This window comes from Anabrus simplex, chromosome 4, assembly GCF_040414725.1.
Source record: "Anabrus simplex isolate iqAnaSimp1 chromosome 4, ASM4041472v1, whole genome shotgun sequence".
Lineage (NCBI taxonomy): Eukaryota > Metazoa > Arthropoda > Insecta > Orthoptera > Tettigoniidae > Anabrus > Anabrus simplex.
In genome coordinates this window covers 108,208,908-108,227,850 of record NC_090268.1, presented here as the reverse complement: position 1 = coordinate 108,227,850, position 18,943 = coordinate 108,208,908, and the positions used below count along the sequence as shown (strand labels likewise).

The following is an 18,943-nucleotide window of genomic DNA, read 5'->3' as shown; positions in this document are numbered from 1 at the left end:
TCTTAGTGTACACAGACAGGGCGTAATTATATTTGTTTAACCCCTCCTCAAAAGAACAGGAAATCTTCGATGTTGTTGTGTCTGAATTCAGGGTAATACATATTCGTAGATATCAAAAGTACGTCGCTAGGAACTCTACTACCACATAAATCCGGCTTCAAACCTGTATTTTAACGTTCGACTCGCAAGTTCGACCTCTCAATGGAACTATCCATACGGCCATATCGAAATCGACAATGAAATTTCGCAGAGAGGGTGAGGAGACCATAAAATAGAGATGTACAGAAAGTTGGCTGGTATTTCGAACTGGAAGGTGTCGAAATCTTGATACAAAATCCGTGTGACTACGCAGCTACTAGACAACGCTTGTTGCTGGCGCGGCGCACAGTGGAAATCCACAGCCTGTTTCCAGTCATTCGACCTGGTCAGGAATGGAATGAATGAAGCCCCCATCTAGCGACGAGGATGCACACACACACACACACACACACACACAGAGGGGGAGAGAGAGAGAGAGAGAGTTTAATTTGCAGGCTAGCACGCACCAAGGTCACTTTATTGTTAGGAAACGAATGTGAAATATAAATGAGGAGCGTTTAACGTAGTTTAAGGCCACATTGTTCTTCACAATTTTCCATACTTGTTTGAAGGCAATATTTTGCAGCCACTTCGAACTCGTGAGGTCTCTCCGTTGTGTAATTGGTTACGAACCATGAATATTTAATGATGTCCTTGAACCGTGGGAAAGAAAATTGAAGATGAATGAAGGATTGCATTTTGAGTATGCTGTTTCTCTGATAAACATCAAACTGAAAATCTTCACAAGCTGGTACAGTATCTGTTAAACGGTGATACAAACCCTTCCATTGCTGGAAGAAAAACTTATCTAAGGGCTGCATTTTCCATTTAGTGACGGGAGGAATCTGGAGAATTTCTAAAACTGTTGCTTGGAGGAATGACTTCATGATAGCTTTTGTCACTATAAGTAGTCCAGGAATCTAATCGTAGCAAACACTTCTCTTCCGTGAATGGGAAGAAGGCTTCTTTAAACCAATATTTTCATTCCTTTTCCCCCATTTTGCCTGATGTTGTGGCTATTACAATTATATTTCTGGCATGAAACATTTCTTTGGAAACTCTCGAACCGAAAGTTCCAGTTGCCTCCTGTAGTACAATGATTAATTTCGGGAAAAGAGTACTGGCCATACCAATTGTAGGCATAATTATGTCCGAATGGGTGAGTGCACTAACTGATTGAGCAACTGTTTCTGAATGTTTCTCGCCAACAAACGATAGTCGTTTTCACTTTCATTTCGAGCACGAAACCACTCTGGTCTGTATTGTGTACTGAAGAAGAGGTGCAGTCTAAAAAGCTGCTCCACAAATTTCTTTACGACTTTATCTTTTCGTCTTCTTCGTGCAGATACGCATGGGATACAAATTTCGTGATTTTTCCACTTTTCATTCTGTGCTTTATCTTGAAACGACTCAACCAACTAGTAGATGCGCTGAAACTAGTTTGCCCCGTTTATATCTCTCTTGAAATTTCCTAGGCCCACAGTCGCAGGTCTTCATCTCATACATTAGTGACTTACGACAACTTTTGTGAACACGGGTTAATTAAAAGCCGCTTCTTAACTCCCCCCCCCCCCCTCCCCCTCCCTTTTACCAGAAATGTACAGCTTTCCTCTTGTACGCAATATCTACAGTTTGTTTCACGTTCTTCTGTGGACTGGAAGAGTAGCTGGGCTCAAACTCGGATCCGTAACATCTTTCGTTCCTGGCATTGGTATGCTGCCTTCTCTTTCAGATAATGTAGATGAGGTGTCGCTGCTTCCACTATCACTTTTACTTTCACCGTGACTATTTCTCTCCAGACACGACTCCGAGACGATGCTGGCACCCATGGGATGATTTTCAATTAGTTTGATTACATGTAGACCCATCTCCCTTTCTTCTATACTTATTTTACGGGAAGAGGATTAAACCTTTTTCACAGAAATGACGTAATGCATACTCCAGAACATTAGCCGGATTCATGGCTGCTCTCTTAAAGGAACGTATGTTAACTGCCTGGTACAGAAAAGCTCGAGGTAATGCGCTCGGCCGCTCGCTTCAGCTCGTCACCAGAGCTGTCCACATCGAGCTACAGTATGTGTTAACGCGTGCAATCCTATTAGACATTTCCGTGTCGATTTAAGGACCTTACAGCTCGAAATGGCAGCTAAATTTTTGTACATTGCTTTCTCCTCTCTGCGAAATTTCATTGTCGGTTTCGGTATGACCGTATGGTTAGTTCCCTTGTCAGGATGTTTGTTGTCTAGTGATGGGTCGCGTGATGCAAAGCTCTTGATACTAGAGGCGTAGCCGGGCTGAGTGGCTCAGATGGTTGAGGCGCTGGCCTTCTGACCCCAACTTGGCAGGTTCGATCCTGGCTCAGTCCGCTGATATTTGAAGGTGCTCAAATATGTCAGCCTCGTGTCGGTAGATTTACTGGCACGTAAAAGAACTCCTGCGGGACAAAATTCCGGCACCACGGCGTCTCCGAAAACCGTAAAAGTAGTTCGTGGGACGTAAAGCAATTAGCATTATTATTACTAGAGGCGTAAAACTATCGATAGCGACCACTATCGTCTGACATCGATAGTCTGTTGCCTATTATCGATAGTCAACGATAATTTCTTTTTTCCTTATTGGCTTATTTTTCACACTAACAGAAAATGTACAGCTGTTTCACGGTTTGGTAGTAACTTTAATATACCAGTTTAAAATTGTGAACTTCATATAAATATGCCCAAAAGGAAGATACCTGACGTTTGGAAGTGGTTTAGGCGTAGTGAGGATAAAAAGTTAGCTCAGTGCATTGAGTGTGGAAAAAGTTCGGAACTGTCAATCGCACTCACCTCCGGTAATACTGTAATACAACCTCTACACCAGAATATCCCGTAAATGGAATTATATTAGATTGTTCAGTATTTACAGGCTTACATTTTTTCCACACGAATGTATGTTCTACATCTCCCATCACCATCGTTTCCGACAAAATATCTTCCTCACAATCATTAGAAAAAACAGGTCATCATGTGACAAATCATTATCACTACTATCAGAATCACCAATATCATTTAGAGATTCATCTTTGATGTAGGCGAGTCTCTTATTTTGTCATCAGACAAACATTTCTTCCGTTTCGCGATCGCCATTTCTGTTTACCTTGTCAGCCGGTGAGTCACAGATTGTATAACTTATAAGCGAGAGAAGATAAGACAAATTTTAGGCCAAAGGTTTCACGAAAGCAATTGAAAACTCTCCTGCCATCCGTTGAGAATGCTGCAGGCCTCTTACAGTTTTCCAAAGATATTACTATACCCGAGAAAATGTCGGGCGATCTCAAAATGAACCCTGCAGCTGAACGAGAATTTCTCGGGCGGTCACGTTATGGGCAAGCGCGTGCAAGCGAGTGATTCTGATTTGAATTTCAGAAATTACATAGCATGAAATAGTTGTAATTTCTACTGATTTTTTTTTTGTGTGGATTGTGTTCAATGAATGTTCTATTTGCATGCGTAATGATATGATTCGTTCCACTTTTTGAAAACTATCTATAATAGTAAAGAAAGAAAAGCGACATGCATTACATCAACGAAATGAATATTTGATAATACTAGAGAGTATAACCTTTATACAGTCCATAATAATTCATAATTTAGAATAATGCAACAGAAAATTACATTTTGTCACAATAGAACAATTTTTGTCTCAAAATAAAACTCGTACACTTTCTAACTAAAATACATAATATTGTCTTTTTCTACAGTAGATGTTGGAAATAGAATACGAATCGAAATAATTAATACTTTTTGTTTTGCTAGTTGTTTTACGTCGCACCGACACAGATAGGTCTTACGGCGACGATGGGACAGGAAAGGGCTAGGAGTGGGAAGTAGGCGGCCGCGGCCCCAGCATTTGCCTGGTGTGGAAAATGGGAAACCACGGAAAACCATTTTCAGGGCTGCCGACAGTGGGGTTCGAACCTACTATCTCCCGAATACTGGATACTGGCCGCACTTAAGCGACTGCAGCTATCGAGCTCGGTTAATACTTTTTAGGAAATCCTTTATTGTTTATAACGTCCCTCAATCTCCTGGGTATTGATTTCACCGGCTTTTCCCAGTAAGACCCAGGAATCTTGTTCCGTTCTTGTAAAATTGTTTTCTTCAAGTCGTCTTGTTTTAGTAGAGTGCTATTGTACTCTAACTTTGAGGTGAGGCCGTAGATGTTCTATTACATTAATGTCCGATGATTGGGGTGGGTTTTTTAATACATTTGGGCACTTTTAAGCCAGATGTGAACTTTTAGAGCCTGGTGTTTCAGATCATTATCCTGATAAACTTTGAACGTACTACCAACCCCAGGTTTTGAGCACTGGGTTGCTCATTCTTCTGTAAGATGTTTACAGTAAATACCGTATACATGTTGTTCTATAATGTTCTCTATGAACTCTAAAATTACCCACCCAATTAGCAGCCATACAGCTATAGTACACAGAGATATGCAGAGATAGTGGCATCGAACCCCACTGTCGGCAGTCCTGAAGGTGGTTTTCCGTTGTTTGCCATTTTCATACCAGACAAATGCTGGGGTTGTAACTAATTAAGGCTACGACCGTTTCCTTCTAACTCCTAGCTCTTTCCTATTCCATCGTCGCCATAAGACCTATTTGTGTCGGTGCGACATAAAGCCAATTGTAAAAAAAATAAAGAATCGGGTTAACTCTCCTTCTGGACTACCGATACTTTTATATAAATATGGTTACAAATAGATCGTTTCCATGAGAAGGATCATTCAACTGCAACTACAGTTAACAGACAGGGTGAAGCTGAACTCCAGCGACAAACTTTTGGAGGTTGTTCAGGAATACCGTCTGTGTATATTGGTGTAAAGGACCCGTGGTCTCCGGTGGATCCTTACAGAGTAATTGCATTTTGTTTCGTTTCTTGTGCCACTTAGCTTTGTATATGTATTACACTAATAATAATAATAATAATAATAATAATAATAATAATAATAATAATAATAATAGTTTTACGGCCGTCCTAAATGCTTGTTCGCGCGCGGGAGATAGTAGGTTCGAATCCCACTATCGGCAGCCCTGAAGATGTTTTTCCGTGGTTTCCCATTTTCACACCAGGCAAATGCTGGGGCTGTACCTTAATTAAGGCCACGGCCGCTTCCTTCCAACTCCTAGGCTTTTCCCATCCCATCGTCGCCATAAGACCTATCTGTGTCGGTGCGACGTAAAGCCCCTAGCAAAAAAATATGCTTGTTCTTGACAGACGCCGCGATGTCGGAATGTTGTCCCTCAGGAGTTTTTTAACGTGCTGGAAGCCAACGACACGGAATTGTTACCTTTAAAACAGCCTATATTGTACAGTGCACTGACAGAACATGCATATTGAACACATTGTGATGAAAATGTACGTGTTTCGTACGAGGGTTGTTGCATTACTCTGTTTTTTGTGTTGTGCGTTTTGATTATTGAATATTGCAGGCCTTTTCAATGTTGAGAAGATATTTTCACAGAAATAAGGTTGATTGGAGTAACAAACCGAATAAATCATCATCAAATTAGTATTCTGTAAATCATTGCGGTCACGAATCACAATTTAATAGTAAATTTGTTAAAATGAAAGAAAACTTTAAAGTGTCTTTCGGAAATGACTTCGCATTTATTATTGAAATTAAAAATCGAATTTATAAACTACATTGTTTATAATCGAAATTAAAATCGAAATTAGGAGCTACATTGCTAACTCCGTTAAGGAAAGTCGATAATGATTCTGATTACTGTTGTTTAAGAGACCAACGCCAGGAGTGGAAACCCTTGTTAGTGATGAATCTCGGTCCCTTCTGGCGTGACTGCCTCACAAAAAAGGAAACCTGTAATTAGCGGCCGATCATCTCTTTTGTACCCAAAGGTGTAGTTATATTTCCCTTCTCCCACGCGGATAAAGTGAATGTTTATTTCTCTTGATGAGATTAAGGAAAGATACTCATTGCCCACAGATAAGAAATCAGCACTTCGCTGACGTCGATTCTCCACAGGAAAATCCCCAATTGCTTTCACCATCAAGAGCTCGAGGCTGTCACCAGCAGGATGTCCTCCTTAGGTCATTATTCTCCATAAATGTCCAAATTCTTTGAAACTACTGTATTTAAGAAAATACTAGGTGTACAACATATAGGTAATTTGCCATCGGGGCGACTGCCCTAATTGCTGATCGGTAGTGAGTGACTGACGGTGAAACTCTGGATATGCTCAAGTCGGCGGATGCAGAGTAGAGTAACATTTCCCGTTTCCCGTACTCTTTCTCTCGGAAGTTTCTGCTGTTTGTATCCAGTGTTACTTCTACTACTAAAATGTTTTCATTTCTCCCCTGAAGGGGGAGGCGGGCCTCTTAGTCGGTGATGCCGTCTCTCAGACCGGGAGATTTGTTACTGTGAAGGAGATGCTCGGAGAAGGTGAGGGAGTTGGCGGCCGTGGCCTATACTAGGAACTGTCCCGGCATTCGCTTTAGGGCAGGAGAATGGAAAACCACGGAAAGCCATTCTCAGGACAACCGACGGTTGGGGCCAGCCGTGAAGTCCAGCCCCGTCCCGTCTTCCGAATGCAGAGGCGTAGAGCCACGGTAGAGCCGTGGCCACCCTTCCTCTGCTCGGTTGGTTGGTCAGAGTGCAGAGCCCTTGGACCACGGACCAGCCGTGGCCACTTATACGCCGGGGCTCACTCTGCATCTACCCACCTGTCCAATGTTAACTACTACTACTTCTAAAATGTTTTCATTCCTTCTCTGAAGGAGGAGGCGGGCCTCTTAGACGGTGACGCCGTCTCTCAGGCCGAGAGATTTGTTACGGTGAGAGATGTTCGTAAATTAGAAGGTGAGGGGGTTGGCGGCCGTGGCCTGTACTAGGAACTGTCCCGGGATTCGCCTTAGTGCAGGAGAATGGAAAACCACGGAAAACCAGGACAGCTGACGGTTGGGGCCAGTCGTGAGGTCCAGCCCTATCCTGTCCTGTCTCCCGAATGCAGAGGCGTAGAACCACGGTAGAGTCGTGGCCACCAATCCTCTGCTCGGTGGGACGATCGGAGTGCAGAGCTGTTGGACCACTGACCAGCTGTGGCCACTTATACGCTGAGGCCCACTCTGCATTTACCGACCTGTCCAATGTTACCTTCTAGTATCGCTATAAGAAGTATGGGTCATGAAACCACAGCGAGAGATTGTCTTAACGTCCTGCCTATGCCCTTTGATCCGTCGTCATGTTGGGAGATGAGTGTCTTCTTTTGGGTGGTAATTGATACAAATCCACAAAAAAATAAGTGAAGTAGATGTTAAAACAAAGTGCATTCAATCTCTGGTTATACAACTGAGAAGAGAAGTGGGTTGAAGTCCCTCTCTCAGCCATCTCCGGGAAAATGCTGAAACGATCTTAATTAATTACAGAGCGAAGTAATTAGAATATACTGTACACTATACACAGTAGACAACGCAAATCCACAGGTCGATATCAAACACATTTCAAGCACATTTTAGTCCCAAATGTAAAGCGACCGAGCTCGATAGCTGCAGTCGTTTAAGTGCGGCCAGTATCCCGTATTCGGGAGATAGTGGGTTCGAACCCCACTGTCGGCAGCTCTGAAAATGGTTTTCCGTGCTTAGCCATTTTCACACCAAGCAAGTGCTGGGGCTGTACCTTAATTAATGCCACGCACGCTTCCTTCCCACTCCTAGCTCGTTCCTGTCCTGTATCGGTGCGACGTAAATCAACTTGCAAAAAAAAAAAAAAAAAACCGACTACCGTAAACTCCTAACATATAATTTTAAATGAAAGGACACTATCTCTTACTTGTGTTTTCACGTAACTTTTTCATCTGTCCATCTCTTATCCTCCCTCCTGGAGTCTCGACTGTTCTTCATTTTCATATTTTTCATAGCTGCTGCCCTTCATTGAGGGATACCTGCACTCTGCGAAATATCAGAAACTCCTCCTTTCTTCTTCATTTATGGGAACGATGGCCCTAATATTCAAGCATCTTGATTGATGAAGATTCGAGCGTCTATCACACACTCAGTTCAATAATTTTATTGTGGTACCTTAGCAGTTGTGCCTTTGCTGGCGAGACCTACACCAAGTTAATCAGTGGCTAGTTCTATTCTGTATTTAACATGTCCATTTATTGAGGCTATTGTCAGAAACTGATGATATTGTTAATGATTATGAAATCTCATATTTATCGGCAGTGGTGTGTTCTGTCTTAAATGGTGGAATTATTAGCAAGAGCTTACGGAAGGGTCAAAAGTTTATTGAACTGCATTAGTCCTACCCAGCCTGTATGAAAGGGTGATAAGCCGCAGATAGAGGTAACTGGTAACTATGACAACGCAGCGTACTTCGTAGTTACTGCTTTCGCGCTCAGATGTCAGACGCCAGCTCTCGTGGGCCCAGTTATTTACAGCGCACTATGTCTTCAAGTCATGCCTTTGCTGGCGGGACCTAGTGTTTACACTGTACTGAGTCTTCTGGTACTATGACAACGCAGCGTACTTCGTAGTTAATGCTTTCGCGCTCAGATGTCAGACGCCAGCTCTCGTTGGCCCAGTTATTTACAGCGCACTATGTCTTCAAGTCATGCCTTTGCTGGCGGGACGTAGTGTTTACACTGTACTGAGTCTTCTGGTACTATGACAACGCAGCGTACTTCGTAGTTACTGCTTTCGCGCTCAGATGTCAGACGCCAGCTCTCGTGGGCCCAGTTATTTACAGCGCACTATGTCTTCAAGTCATGCCTTTGCTGGCGGGACCTAGTGTTTACACTGTACTGAGTCTTCTGGTATGGGCTAGAGCAATTTTGTTACTTTCATTGATCTGTCTCTGTCTTATAATTGGCTTTGACAAAATGAAAGTGACTGAGGTATGAGCGATGCTAGTAATGCCATTCCTTATGCAGCCATTCCCTGCTATGAATGGTGTGAAACTGTTGCTCATAGGGTCGGTTGGTGCATGCATTTCAGTGGGCTTGGCAGACTGATATGTAAAAGCAACTTCTGGCTCGGTGAGGAAAGCAACGGGAAACTACCTCACTCCTCATTTCCCTAGTACGCCTCTTCAGTGATGCCTAGGCCATCTATGACAGCTGATGGCGGAACTGTTGAGGATCCAACCAGCCTTCGGGCTGATGACTAAATATACACATGTCTTCAAGTATGGGCTGACATGTCTCAGTCTATTTCTTGGTTTTGACAATATGAAAATGACTGAGGTATGAGTGAACGGATTGCATTACATTACCGCGAAACAGCCTAGCTTTACCGCAAAATTTCCTATTTTCATTACCGCAAAATTGCACATTTTATCTTTACTGAAAAATATTAGAAATCACTACCGCAAATATAAAGTGAACAACAGCTTACCTTTAAAACTGACAGTGCAACACACTACTTGCCCCGGTGAAACACTTGTCCTAGAGTGGGATACACTGGAACCGTCGTGCAATTCATTTTACGTACTCCAGTAACGGTAAATCACCACGTTGATGTTTTCCCACCAATTCAGTAGCAACACGAGGATGTTCGCAGTCACGTCTATTTATTTTTCTTTTATAATGCGCTGTGTTGAAGGTCCGACTCGTTGGCTGAATGGTCAGGGTCCCGGGTTCGATTCCCAGCCGGGTCGGTGATTTTATTCGTTTCTGATTAATTCTTCTGGCTCGGGGACTGGGTGTTTGTGTCCGTCCCAACACTCTCCTCTTCATATTCACACAACACAACACACTTCACTACCAACCACCCCAGTAACACGCAATAGTGATTACATTCCTCCATATAGGGTTGGTTGCCTTTGCTGGCAGGACGTAGTGTTTACAGTGCACTTTGTCTTCTGGTAGGGGCTAGAGCAATACTGTTACTTCCATTGATCTGAAAGTGACTGAGGTATGAGTGATGCTAGGTAATGCCATTCCTTACGCAGCCAGTCCCTGCTATGAATGGTGTGAAAAATGTTGCTCCTAGGATCAGTTGGTGCATGCATTTCAGTGGGCTTGGCAGACTGATATGTAATAGCAACTTCTGGCTCGGTGAGGAAAGCAACGGGAAACTACCTCACTCCTCATTTCCCTAGTACGCCTCTTCAGTGATGCCTAGGCCATCTATGATAGCTGATGGTGGAGCTATTGAGGATCCAACCAGCCTTCGAGCTGAGGACTCAACATACATATATAGGGTTGGCGTCAGGAAGGGTATCCTGTCGTAAAACAGGGCCAATCCATATATGCGACGCAGTTCGCATCCGCAACCCCACAGGTTTGGCAAAAGCGGTATGAAAAGAAGAAGAAGAAGGAGGAGAAGAAGAAGAATGCACTGTGTTAAAGCAGAGATAAGTTTCACTTTACAATTGCTCTAAAGCTTCCGTAAACTCGTAGATAGAAGGATGGGGTTGGTAAAATTGTTGTTTTAAATGCCGATGAAACGACTCCCCACCATCTGTAGTTCAGATTTCATCTGTTGGTGTACTGGCCACAAATTAGGGGGATTTAGCATCTTCACTTACATAGTTTTCAAGTACGTAGCATAGAAAAGAATGTAACTGACTGTAATTGGGAGCAATACTACGCAACTCTACGAACGCATCCCCAACTCTGCTTGGAGATATAAATCTTCCGCGGTAATGAAAAAAAAAAAAAAAGGTATTTTTTGCGGGAATGAAAATTAATTCTTGTGGAATTTCTTTTAAGTTTTTGTGCATTTGCTATCCAGCTAGGTATGAGCGATGCTAGTAATGCCAGTCCCTGTTACACATGGTGTGAAAATGTCGCTCATATGGCCGATTATTGCGTACATTTCAGTGGACTTGGCAGACTGATATGCAATAACAATTTCTGGCTTAGTGAGGAAAACAAAGGGAAACTGTTTCACTCCTCATATTCCTAGTATTCCTCTTCAGTGACGCCTAGGTCATCTATGGCATCTGTTGGTGGAGACATTGAGGATCAAACCAGCCTTCTGGCTGAATACTCAACAAACGTACAGCTAACAGTCACTCTACCCTTCTTATCGTTAGGATATTGGGTGCAATACTTATGATCTATTATTTTGTGATAGTGAATTTTGTTCTTTAGAAATATACAACTAAATAACCACCTCCTCTTAATTCTTATCATTTAAGAGAGAGAAATGGGCCTAGTCCTTCAATAAATGAAGCGAAAGGGCATGGAAGACGTGAAAACAGAAGACTTCCCATCAATACCCTTGGGGGCCGGGCTGAGTGGCTCAGACAGTTGGGGCGCTGGCCTTCTGACTCCAAACTTGGTAGGTTTGGTCATGGCTCCGTCCGGTGGCTTTTGAAGGTGTTCAAATACGTCAGCTTCGTGTCGGTAGATTTACTGGCACGTAAAAGAACTCCTGCAGGACTAAATTCCGGCACCTCAGCGTCTCCGAAAACCGTAAAAGTACTTAGTGGGACGTAAATCAAATAACATTACAATTATTACCTTCGGGGTCATAAGAGGCGGAGAGTGAAACATTGGAAATTGGAGAGGAAAGCTGAAAGTACTTTAGAAGCCTGTCAAAAGCAAGTGCAGTCAATACCAGACTCAGCCAGGGCCCCCGTGGCTGCCATTTTATGCTCCCAAGTCGAGAGCTTCAGGCGGGGATATTAATTTTTGAAAATGTCCATTCAATCATGATCCTAATATGTTCGCAATATGTTGCCTCCTCCTTCCCATGAGTAGAATTTTCCCGTCTTCAGTACTGTTTGGATGGATATATTGCGGGAGCGCCGAGTGTAATTTTGGTGTTTTTCTGCCTATTTTTTCCTGAACTACCATTGGTACCCACGCGACATGTCTCTCTCGTCAAGGCTACCTGGAATCATAGTCCAGTTCTTTTTAGGAGCATTAATTCATCTGGTAAACATTAACACAGTTGGTGTCGGGCTGGGTAGGTCAGGCGGTAGTGTGTTGGCCTTCTGACCCCAACTTGGCAGGTTCGATCCTGGCTCAGTCCGGTGGTATTTGAAGGTGCTCAAGTACGTCAGCCTTATATCGGTAGATTTACTTGCACTTTAAAGAAATGTCGGCAGCCCTGAAGATGGTTTTCCGTGGTTTCCCCATTTTCACACCAGGCGAATGCTGGGGCTGTACCTTAATTAACGCCACGGCTGCTTCCTTTCCGTTACTTCTTTCCTATGCCATCATTGCCATAAGACCTATCTGTGTCGGTGCGACGTAAAACAAATCTTTAAAAAAATATGTTAAATAACTCCTGCGTGGCAGGTATTTTGGCTTCTCGAAAACCATAAATTATTATTACCGGTATTATTATAATAATAATTATTATTATTGCAGTTGGTAAGACTGCAGAGATGTGTACAGTCGTCATGCTTTCGCTCCATTATTGGTAATTTTGGGGGTTAATTCTCGCCACTGTACGATCCATATTATTGTCATCAGGCGCGATTTATAGTCACACAATTCCCTACGGTTCCTCCTATGGACGTATGACAAGAATTGAATTCCCAGCAAAATTTACTAATAAAACAGAGAAATACGAATTCGCATGAAAGTGTACCACCTCGGTGATCGACATGGTATACTACCGCTGATACACGCCGTCACAAATGTGTGTCTTCAGAAGTCAGTGTGTGACAAGTTCACGGCCCTAACTGAGACTGGCATTATTTCTACTCTTGCCAGACTCCATCTATCCTCTTTTCTATCCCACCTCCTACGGCCTTTTCTTGCTCTATCCTGACCTCGACGGTATAAATTTTGCTTTCTCTTTCTTTAAGTTATATTGTAATTCTTCAGAGGGTTTTTCTTCTTAATCGTCACCACTATTAGAGCTGATAATTGAAGAGTGTCTGTTAGAACCAGTAACAGTTGCAACATGCTAAGCAAATAATATTTTAACATAATCAGCGTAGCATATCACTATTTATGCTGTGTTTTGGCAGGCTCCTCTGTCTAATCCCTTGCGCCTTTTGAGCGCCCAACTTGAAGTTTGTAGATATTGTGACTCGTATAAACGGTGTGTACATTGTACATCTCTGTGTGGGATTGGCAGTGAGATAGCCTTTCCTTGTACCACATCATCTGCACAGTCATTCTGTGAAGTAAATGTATGGAATTAAACGACATGCCCAAATAACCAAGGACACAAGTTATTCAGTTACTGATTTCTGACCACGATATAACAACCAGAATCTTTTAAGATTTTCTTCCACACTGATGTAAGCGAGCATTGCCTCTCCATCACCAACTTTCCCTCCTTCACAAAACCTCTGTTGGATAGAAGGAAACGGGCAGATGTGAAATGCTATTATTGAATGATAATAATAATAATAATAATAATAATAATAATAATAATAATAATTATAATAGGCCCTAATAAAGTTACGTGAACGAATCGTATACATGAAATTTCGTTATAAAATTTGGCCTAAATGAAAAATAATAATTGCTTTACGCGAATCAAGAGCAAAATTAGCGGTAAATTAATAAGTACCATTATTATTAGAGAAATTGCTACATTACGACTATGAATTCTACTAAGTCCTCTCGGCCGTTATTCTCGGCTTTCTAGACCGAGGCCACCATCTCACCGTCAGATAGCTCCTCCATTGTAATCATGTAGAATAAGTGGACCTCGAACCAGCCCTCAGATCCAAGTAAAAATCCTTGACCTGTCCGGGAATCGAACCCGGGGCCTCCGGGTAAGAGCCAGGCACACAGCCCCTACACTGCGGCGCCGGCTAAAAGCGACAATTACAGCTAGAATAATATATATATCAATAGAATGCCTCGTGCGTTATGTCCATAATACGCTTCTTCAATAACGCTTGGACTTTCAATGATAGCTGAGAGGGAGATGTTGGGATCCGACCCCGATTCAGGCTGAAGATTTAACATACAATATGTGGGATCTCTACTATTGCAGCTGCCGTCCTACTGAGCAGTTATAATATACAGTGACAATATTGAAATACAAATGCAAGAATACAGATAAATTATGTTCTTACTGAACAATAATGGAAGCTCAAATTGTAATATGTCCACCAACGTATGCAATAAAAGCTCACCTTTGACATATATACAGTGCTTGTTTTCTCATTTTTTTGGGGTGTTCTCAGTTGTAGTTAACGAAACATCAGGATCTTACAATTTTCGGCAATTATGCACAATCCGGTTGTCACTTTTCGGGCTGACATGTTTCTAGAAAAATTGATTACGCTATTTTATTTGTGGTCAACATTTCAAGGTGCTAACTGCACTCAGTATTTCTAATCAGTTTACTTATTTTGCTCAGTACCGAGTTGCCAACCAAGAGAAACTGATTTGATAGGTCGATTGAAATCGAAGATTACTCGAAATCTTCTCCAGCTGTTGTGAACAGCGCGTTGACGCCAGCTGATCGATGAACTTCCAAGTCGGAAGTTATATTTGCCGGACTAGATAGAAATGTGCGAACATTTTTTTCTTAAAGTCTCCAAATGTTTAAGGGGTACGCATACCCACGCTTACCCCCTGAAGAAAGCTAGTGATTTAACGTCACACTAAAACGTCGAAGGTTTTCGGCACCGAAAGGATGGGAAAGTTAGCGGCCGTGTTCTTATTTGAGGTACAGCCCCAGCATATACCTGGTGTGAAAAATGGGAAACCGCGATAAACCATCTTCACGGCTGCCAGAGGAAGGATTCGAACCCATCATCTTCCGAATACCAGCTCACAGCTACGTGATCCTAACCGCATAGCCAACTCACTCGGTACCTCTGATGTAGTTTTGTTTTATAGAATACAAAAAATCTCCATTTTAAATGTAATTAACAGTATTTAAAAAAAGAAATATAGCTTCTCACTACTGTGGAGGAGGGTGACTCGAGATACTGACTGAACCAACGGTAAAAGAAATTCTTCAGCTTATCCTGAGTATTTCATAGATAACTGGAGTCACCCTGGTTCATTTCGGGTTTTGGTCGAATGGCTGCCTTAACGATGTGTGGTTTTCAGGTTAAAATTCTATCTGGAGATCCACTGAGATTCGAACCTGAGCCATTCGAGTGATAGTGGTGGTGAATACTTTTCAAGAGGAAGTACAACTAGGCAACCATCCTCTATGCAACACTAATCAGAGAGAAAAAAGGAAGGAATCCGACACTTCGAAAAATGAAGGTATCAGCCAAAGAAAGGCAAGGTCCACGAAGGGAGTGAAAATGAAAGACCCTAGGCCTCGAGTGGTCTAGTACCGCCGGGGTCAGAAAAGAACAAGAATTGACCAAGGGAGGTCAGACAGGATAGATGAAAGTGAGGAATCAGGCACAAGGAAATAGAAGCAATGGCAGAACTTAGCTAACGGTCCCCCACGCTCCCAAGTCCAGAGCCCCTGGGGGCCCCGTTTAATCGCTTCTTACGACAGGCAGGGGATATTGTGGGTGTTATTCTGCCGACCCCATCCATAGGGGGATCCGAGTGATAAGCCAGCCACTGAGCCACTATACTAATCACGTCTCAGACTGATAGATGAAACAGGAATTTTAACTGTGGTTAAACTCGCAAACCTTGGATCACTCTAGGACAAAATACTCTTAGTGGATAAATACGAGACTGTATTAATATAATATAATTTTAAATTTGGGATATCTCTACACTTTCTGTTCTTAGGACTAAAGTGTAACGATTGTTGTCATTAAAATGATGAGAATATGAACTTACGACCAAGAGTAGCATTCCTCTTGCAGCCATGGTGCTCCCAAGTGCTCACTCTCCAACCAGCTAGCTACCTGCCAGACTGCACGCTCCTCGAATTCTTCTGGAATCACCGCGGAGAAAGTTAATGAGATGGAGGGGGAACCTGCGCAACAGAGATAGACGAACAACTTTCTCTCTCAACGGTGCATCTGTCATTGATCTGAAAGCAAAAGTGAATTGCGTTTGGCATGGGAAATCTTGTTGAAGAGCTTGAACAAAGTAATACAAGTTCAGATCTTGGACCATGGCTCCTAGCAAAGGTTATTGCCCTTTCGAGCTAGTCCCGTGGTGTAAGGTTAGCGTACCTGCCGCTTACCTGGAGGCCCTAGGTTCGATTCTCGTTCAGTCCGAGCTGATTCTAATTCTGGACTGAGGGCTGGAAGGGAGTATATTCAGTATCGAGAGACCAACTAAGGAGCTGCTGATACGAAAGGCAGCGTTCCCGATCACAAAAACCAAGCAATATGCTGAGGATATCGTCACTCTTAGTACGTAACACTTTCTTACCTGTAGGTAATCTAACTGGGCAGCAGTCATCTTGAAAAGCCAAGAGTTGTGTGTGCCACAGGTTTTAATACCCCTTTGAGGTAACGTGGTTGATAATCCTTCTTCTTCTTCTTCTTAACATATACATTACATTTCGCAGATATCCCGCTAACAATACTTAATATTATTTGAATTTGAATTATTGAATTTGAATTTATTGATCATGATTTACATGCCACTGAGACTGAAAAGCCCCTTTATGCAGCGTCTTCTTATAATACAATGCAGATTTATGAAAACAGTAACTACATTTTTATAATATTAAAGTATTAAACTAAACAAGAAACTTAAAAAAATGAAAATATAGATACCAAATCCAGTAAGGTTAAGACATACATTATATAATAAGTAAGAAAGTAAATCATTAAGCCCTTCTGTTATTCTGGACTACATGGGTTTAAAGAATATAAAGCTAAAGCAGAGAAACAATTTTCTTCGAAATATACATATTCCTGATTGTTCGACACAAGAATGCCTGATCTCAGCCTCTTGCGTACTCCTCCAGAAAGATAGATGTTAAGAACTGCTTTAGTTGGGTACAGTTAGTGTTACTTGCGAAACGGTGAAGATTAAAGACGTTAAAGATACGTGATGCAGTGCAAACAAAGGATTTGTTAAATTTAGTGGTACGATGAAGGGGAATTTGAAGGGTGGTTTTTGTAAACCTATTATCTCTGTTATGTACCGACTCCATAGGTTTAAATGCATTATAAAGGTAGGATGGTGTCTTCAGTTTGAGAATTTTCTGCGTAGCAACAGCTACTGAGATTTCCCGACGTTCATGGAGTTTCAACCATTGTAGCTGTATGTAATAGGGTGTTATGTGTTCATCACGCCTGGCATTTGTAACGTAACGAACACATGCGTTTTGTACCCTCTGTAGTTTTATGTTCAAAGTTTCAGATAAGTCGTTGTATACGACTGAACCATAGTCAATTATTGGAAATATAAGACTTTGAACAAGTAGTTTTCGCATGAAAGGTGGTGTACATGACACGTTACGTTTCAAAATATGCATGGATGACACAACTTTTCGGATTACATTTGACGTATGATCAGACCAGGATAAGGTTCTGTCGAAAATTAGACCTAGATTGTTAACGGTGTCACTATAATGAATATCTGTCTCTAGAATTTTTATTGCTGGGAGGGATTTGAGGTCAACAGTTTTCAGGAGTTTTGTGTAACCTATGCAAATAAGCTGGGTCTTAGCCACATTTAATTGGAGGTTATGATTTGCGCTCCATTCAATCAATCGAGAGATGTCATGGTTAAAATGCGTTATAGAAGAAGATGCGTTAGTGGGACAAAAGTGGAAGTAAGCTTGTAAGTCATCCGCATACATGTGAAAGCTACTGCTTTTAAAGACTTCAGATATGTCATTAATATAAATAGAAAAACATAAAGGACCGAGGACTGATCCTTGTGGTACGCCACAGTTTACTGATTCCCAGCTAGAGAATCGACCGTCAACGAACGTGACTCTTTGTGATCTATTTGACAGATATGATTCAAACCACGACAGAGCACTCTGGGAGAAGCCAATTGACTTCAGCTTAGCAAGAAACAACTCATGATTAACAGAGTCAAATGCCTTAGAGAAATCAAAGAGACATAAGATAGTAAGCTGCCTCTTATCGGTGGCCGCGCGTATATCATCTGTAACCTTCAGAAGAGCAGTAGTAGTACTATGGCCCTTCTTGCAGCCAGATTGGTAGGGATTTAGAATGTTGTATTTAGACAAATATTCACATATCTGCTCATGAACAATTTTTTCTAGTGCCTTACTAAGTGCACAGAGGATGTTGATAGGCCTAAATCACTACAGACTGTTGGTATTTTCTTTTTGGGCACAGGACGTACATTGGCACGCTTCCACTCTGAGGGATAAACTCCATTCTGTAGAGAGAAGTTAAATAAGTGCACAAGGGCAGGAAGAAATATGTCCATGCAGGTAGAAATCATGGATATTGGAATATTATCTGGACCTTTAGCTTTAGTTCGTATTGATCTGACTGCTTTTTCTACCTGTGAAGGGTGTACGTACATGAAATAGAATTTATCTCTGTTACTTGGAGTGAGATGTCTATAATGTTTGGCAGTCTCTGATACTTTCGGAGAGTTGGAGTTAGAGACTGATGTCATATAATATTCACTTAATTCAGATGGAGTAACAGGCATCTGGCTATCTAGAGAGTGACTGACTCCAATACCAAGAGATTTTGCAGCACGCCAAGAAGCTGAGGTGCTCTTACAATTACGGAAGATGTTGTACGTATACTTCACTTTAGTGTTCCTAATTACTTGTTTTGTCTCGTTACGTAAGATCCTGAATTGCTCGTAATCATCTGGAAGTTTAGTTTTAATAAATTTCTTCCTAGCTCTGTCCCGTTTGCTTATCAATTCCTTAATACGCTTATTGAACCATGGTGATGACCGGTGTTTTACGAGAATTCTTTTTTGTGGCGCATGCTTGTCATAGAGTAAAAGTACAAAGCTGTTGAAGAGAGATACTTTTTGATCTACGTCATTAGACTGAAAAAACATATACCAGGGTAGTAATTCAGCGTCAGCACGAAAATTGTTCACGTCAAA

At 42.0% G+C, this 18,943-nt stretch overlaps 1 protein-coding gene across 1 annotated transcript in view; it reads right to left on the bottom strand.

Annotated features, from left to right (window-relative positions):
• Positions 1-15,879, bottom strand: part of LOC136872454 (uncharacterized) — a 50,038-nt gene extending 34,159 nt beyond the window's left edge. The window contains exon 1 of the mRNA XM_067146272.2: positions 15,767-15,879. Within this exon, the coding sequence (XP_067002373.1) occupies positions 15,767-15,796 (30 nt within the window). The 5' untranslated portion in view covers positions 15,797-15,879. The remainder of the gene's footprint in view (positions 1-15,766) is intronic.
• Between the last annotated feature and the right edge of the window lie 3,064 nt (positions 15,880-18,943).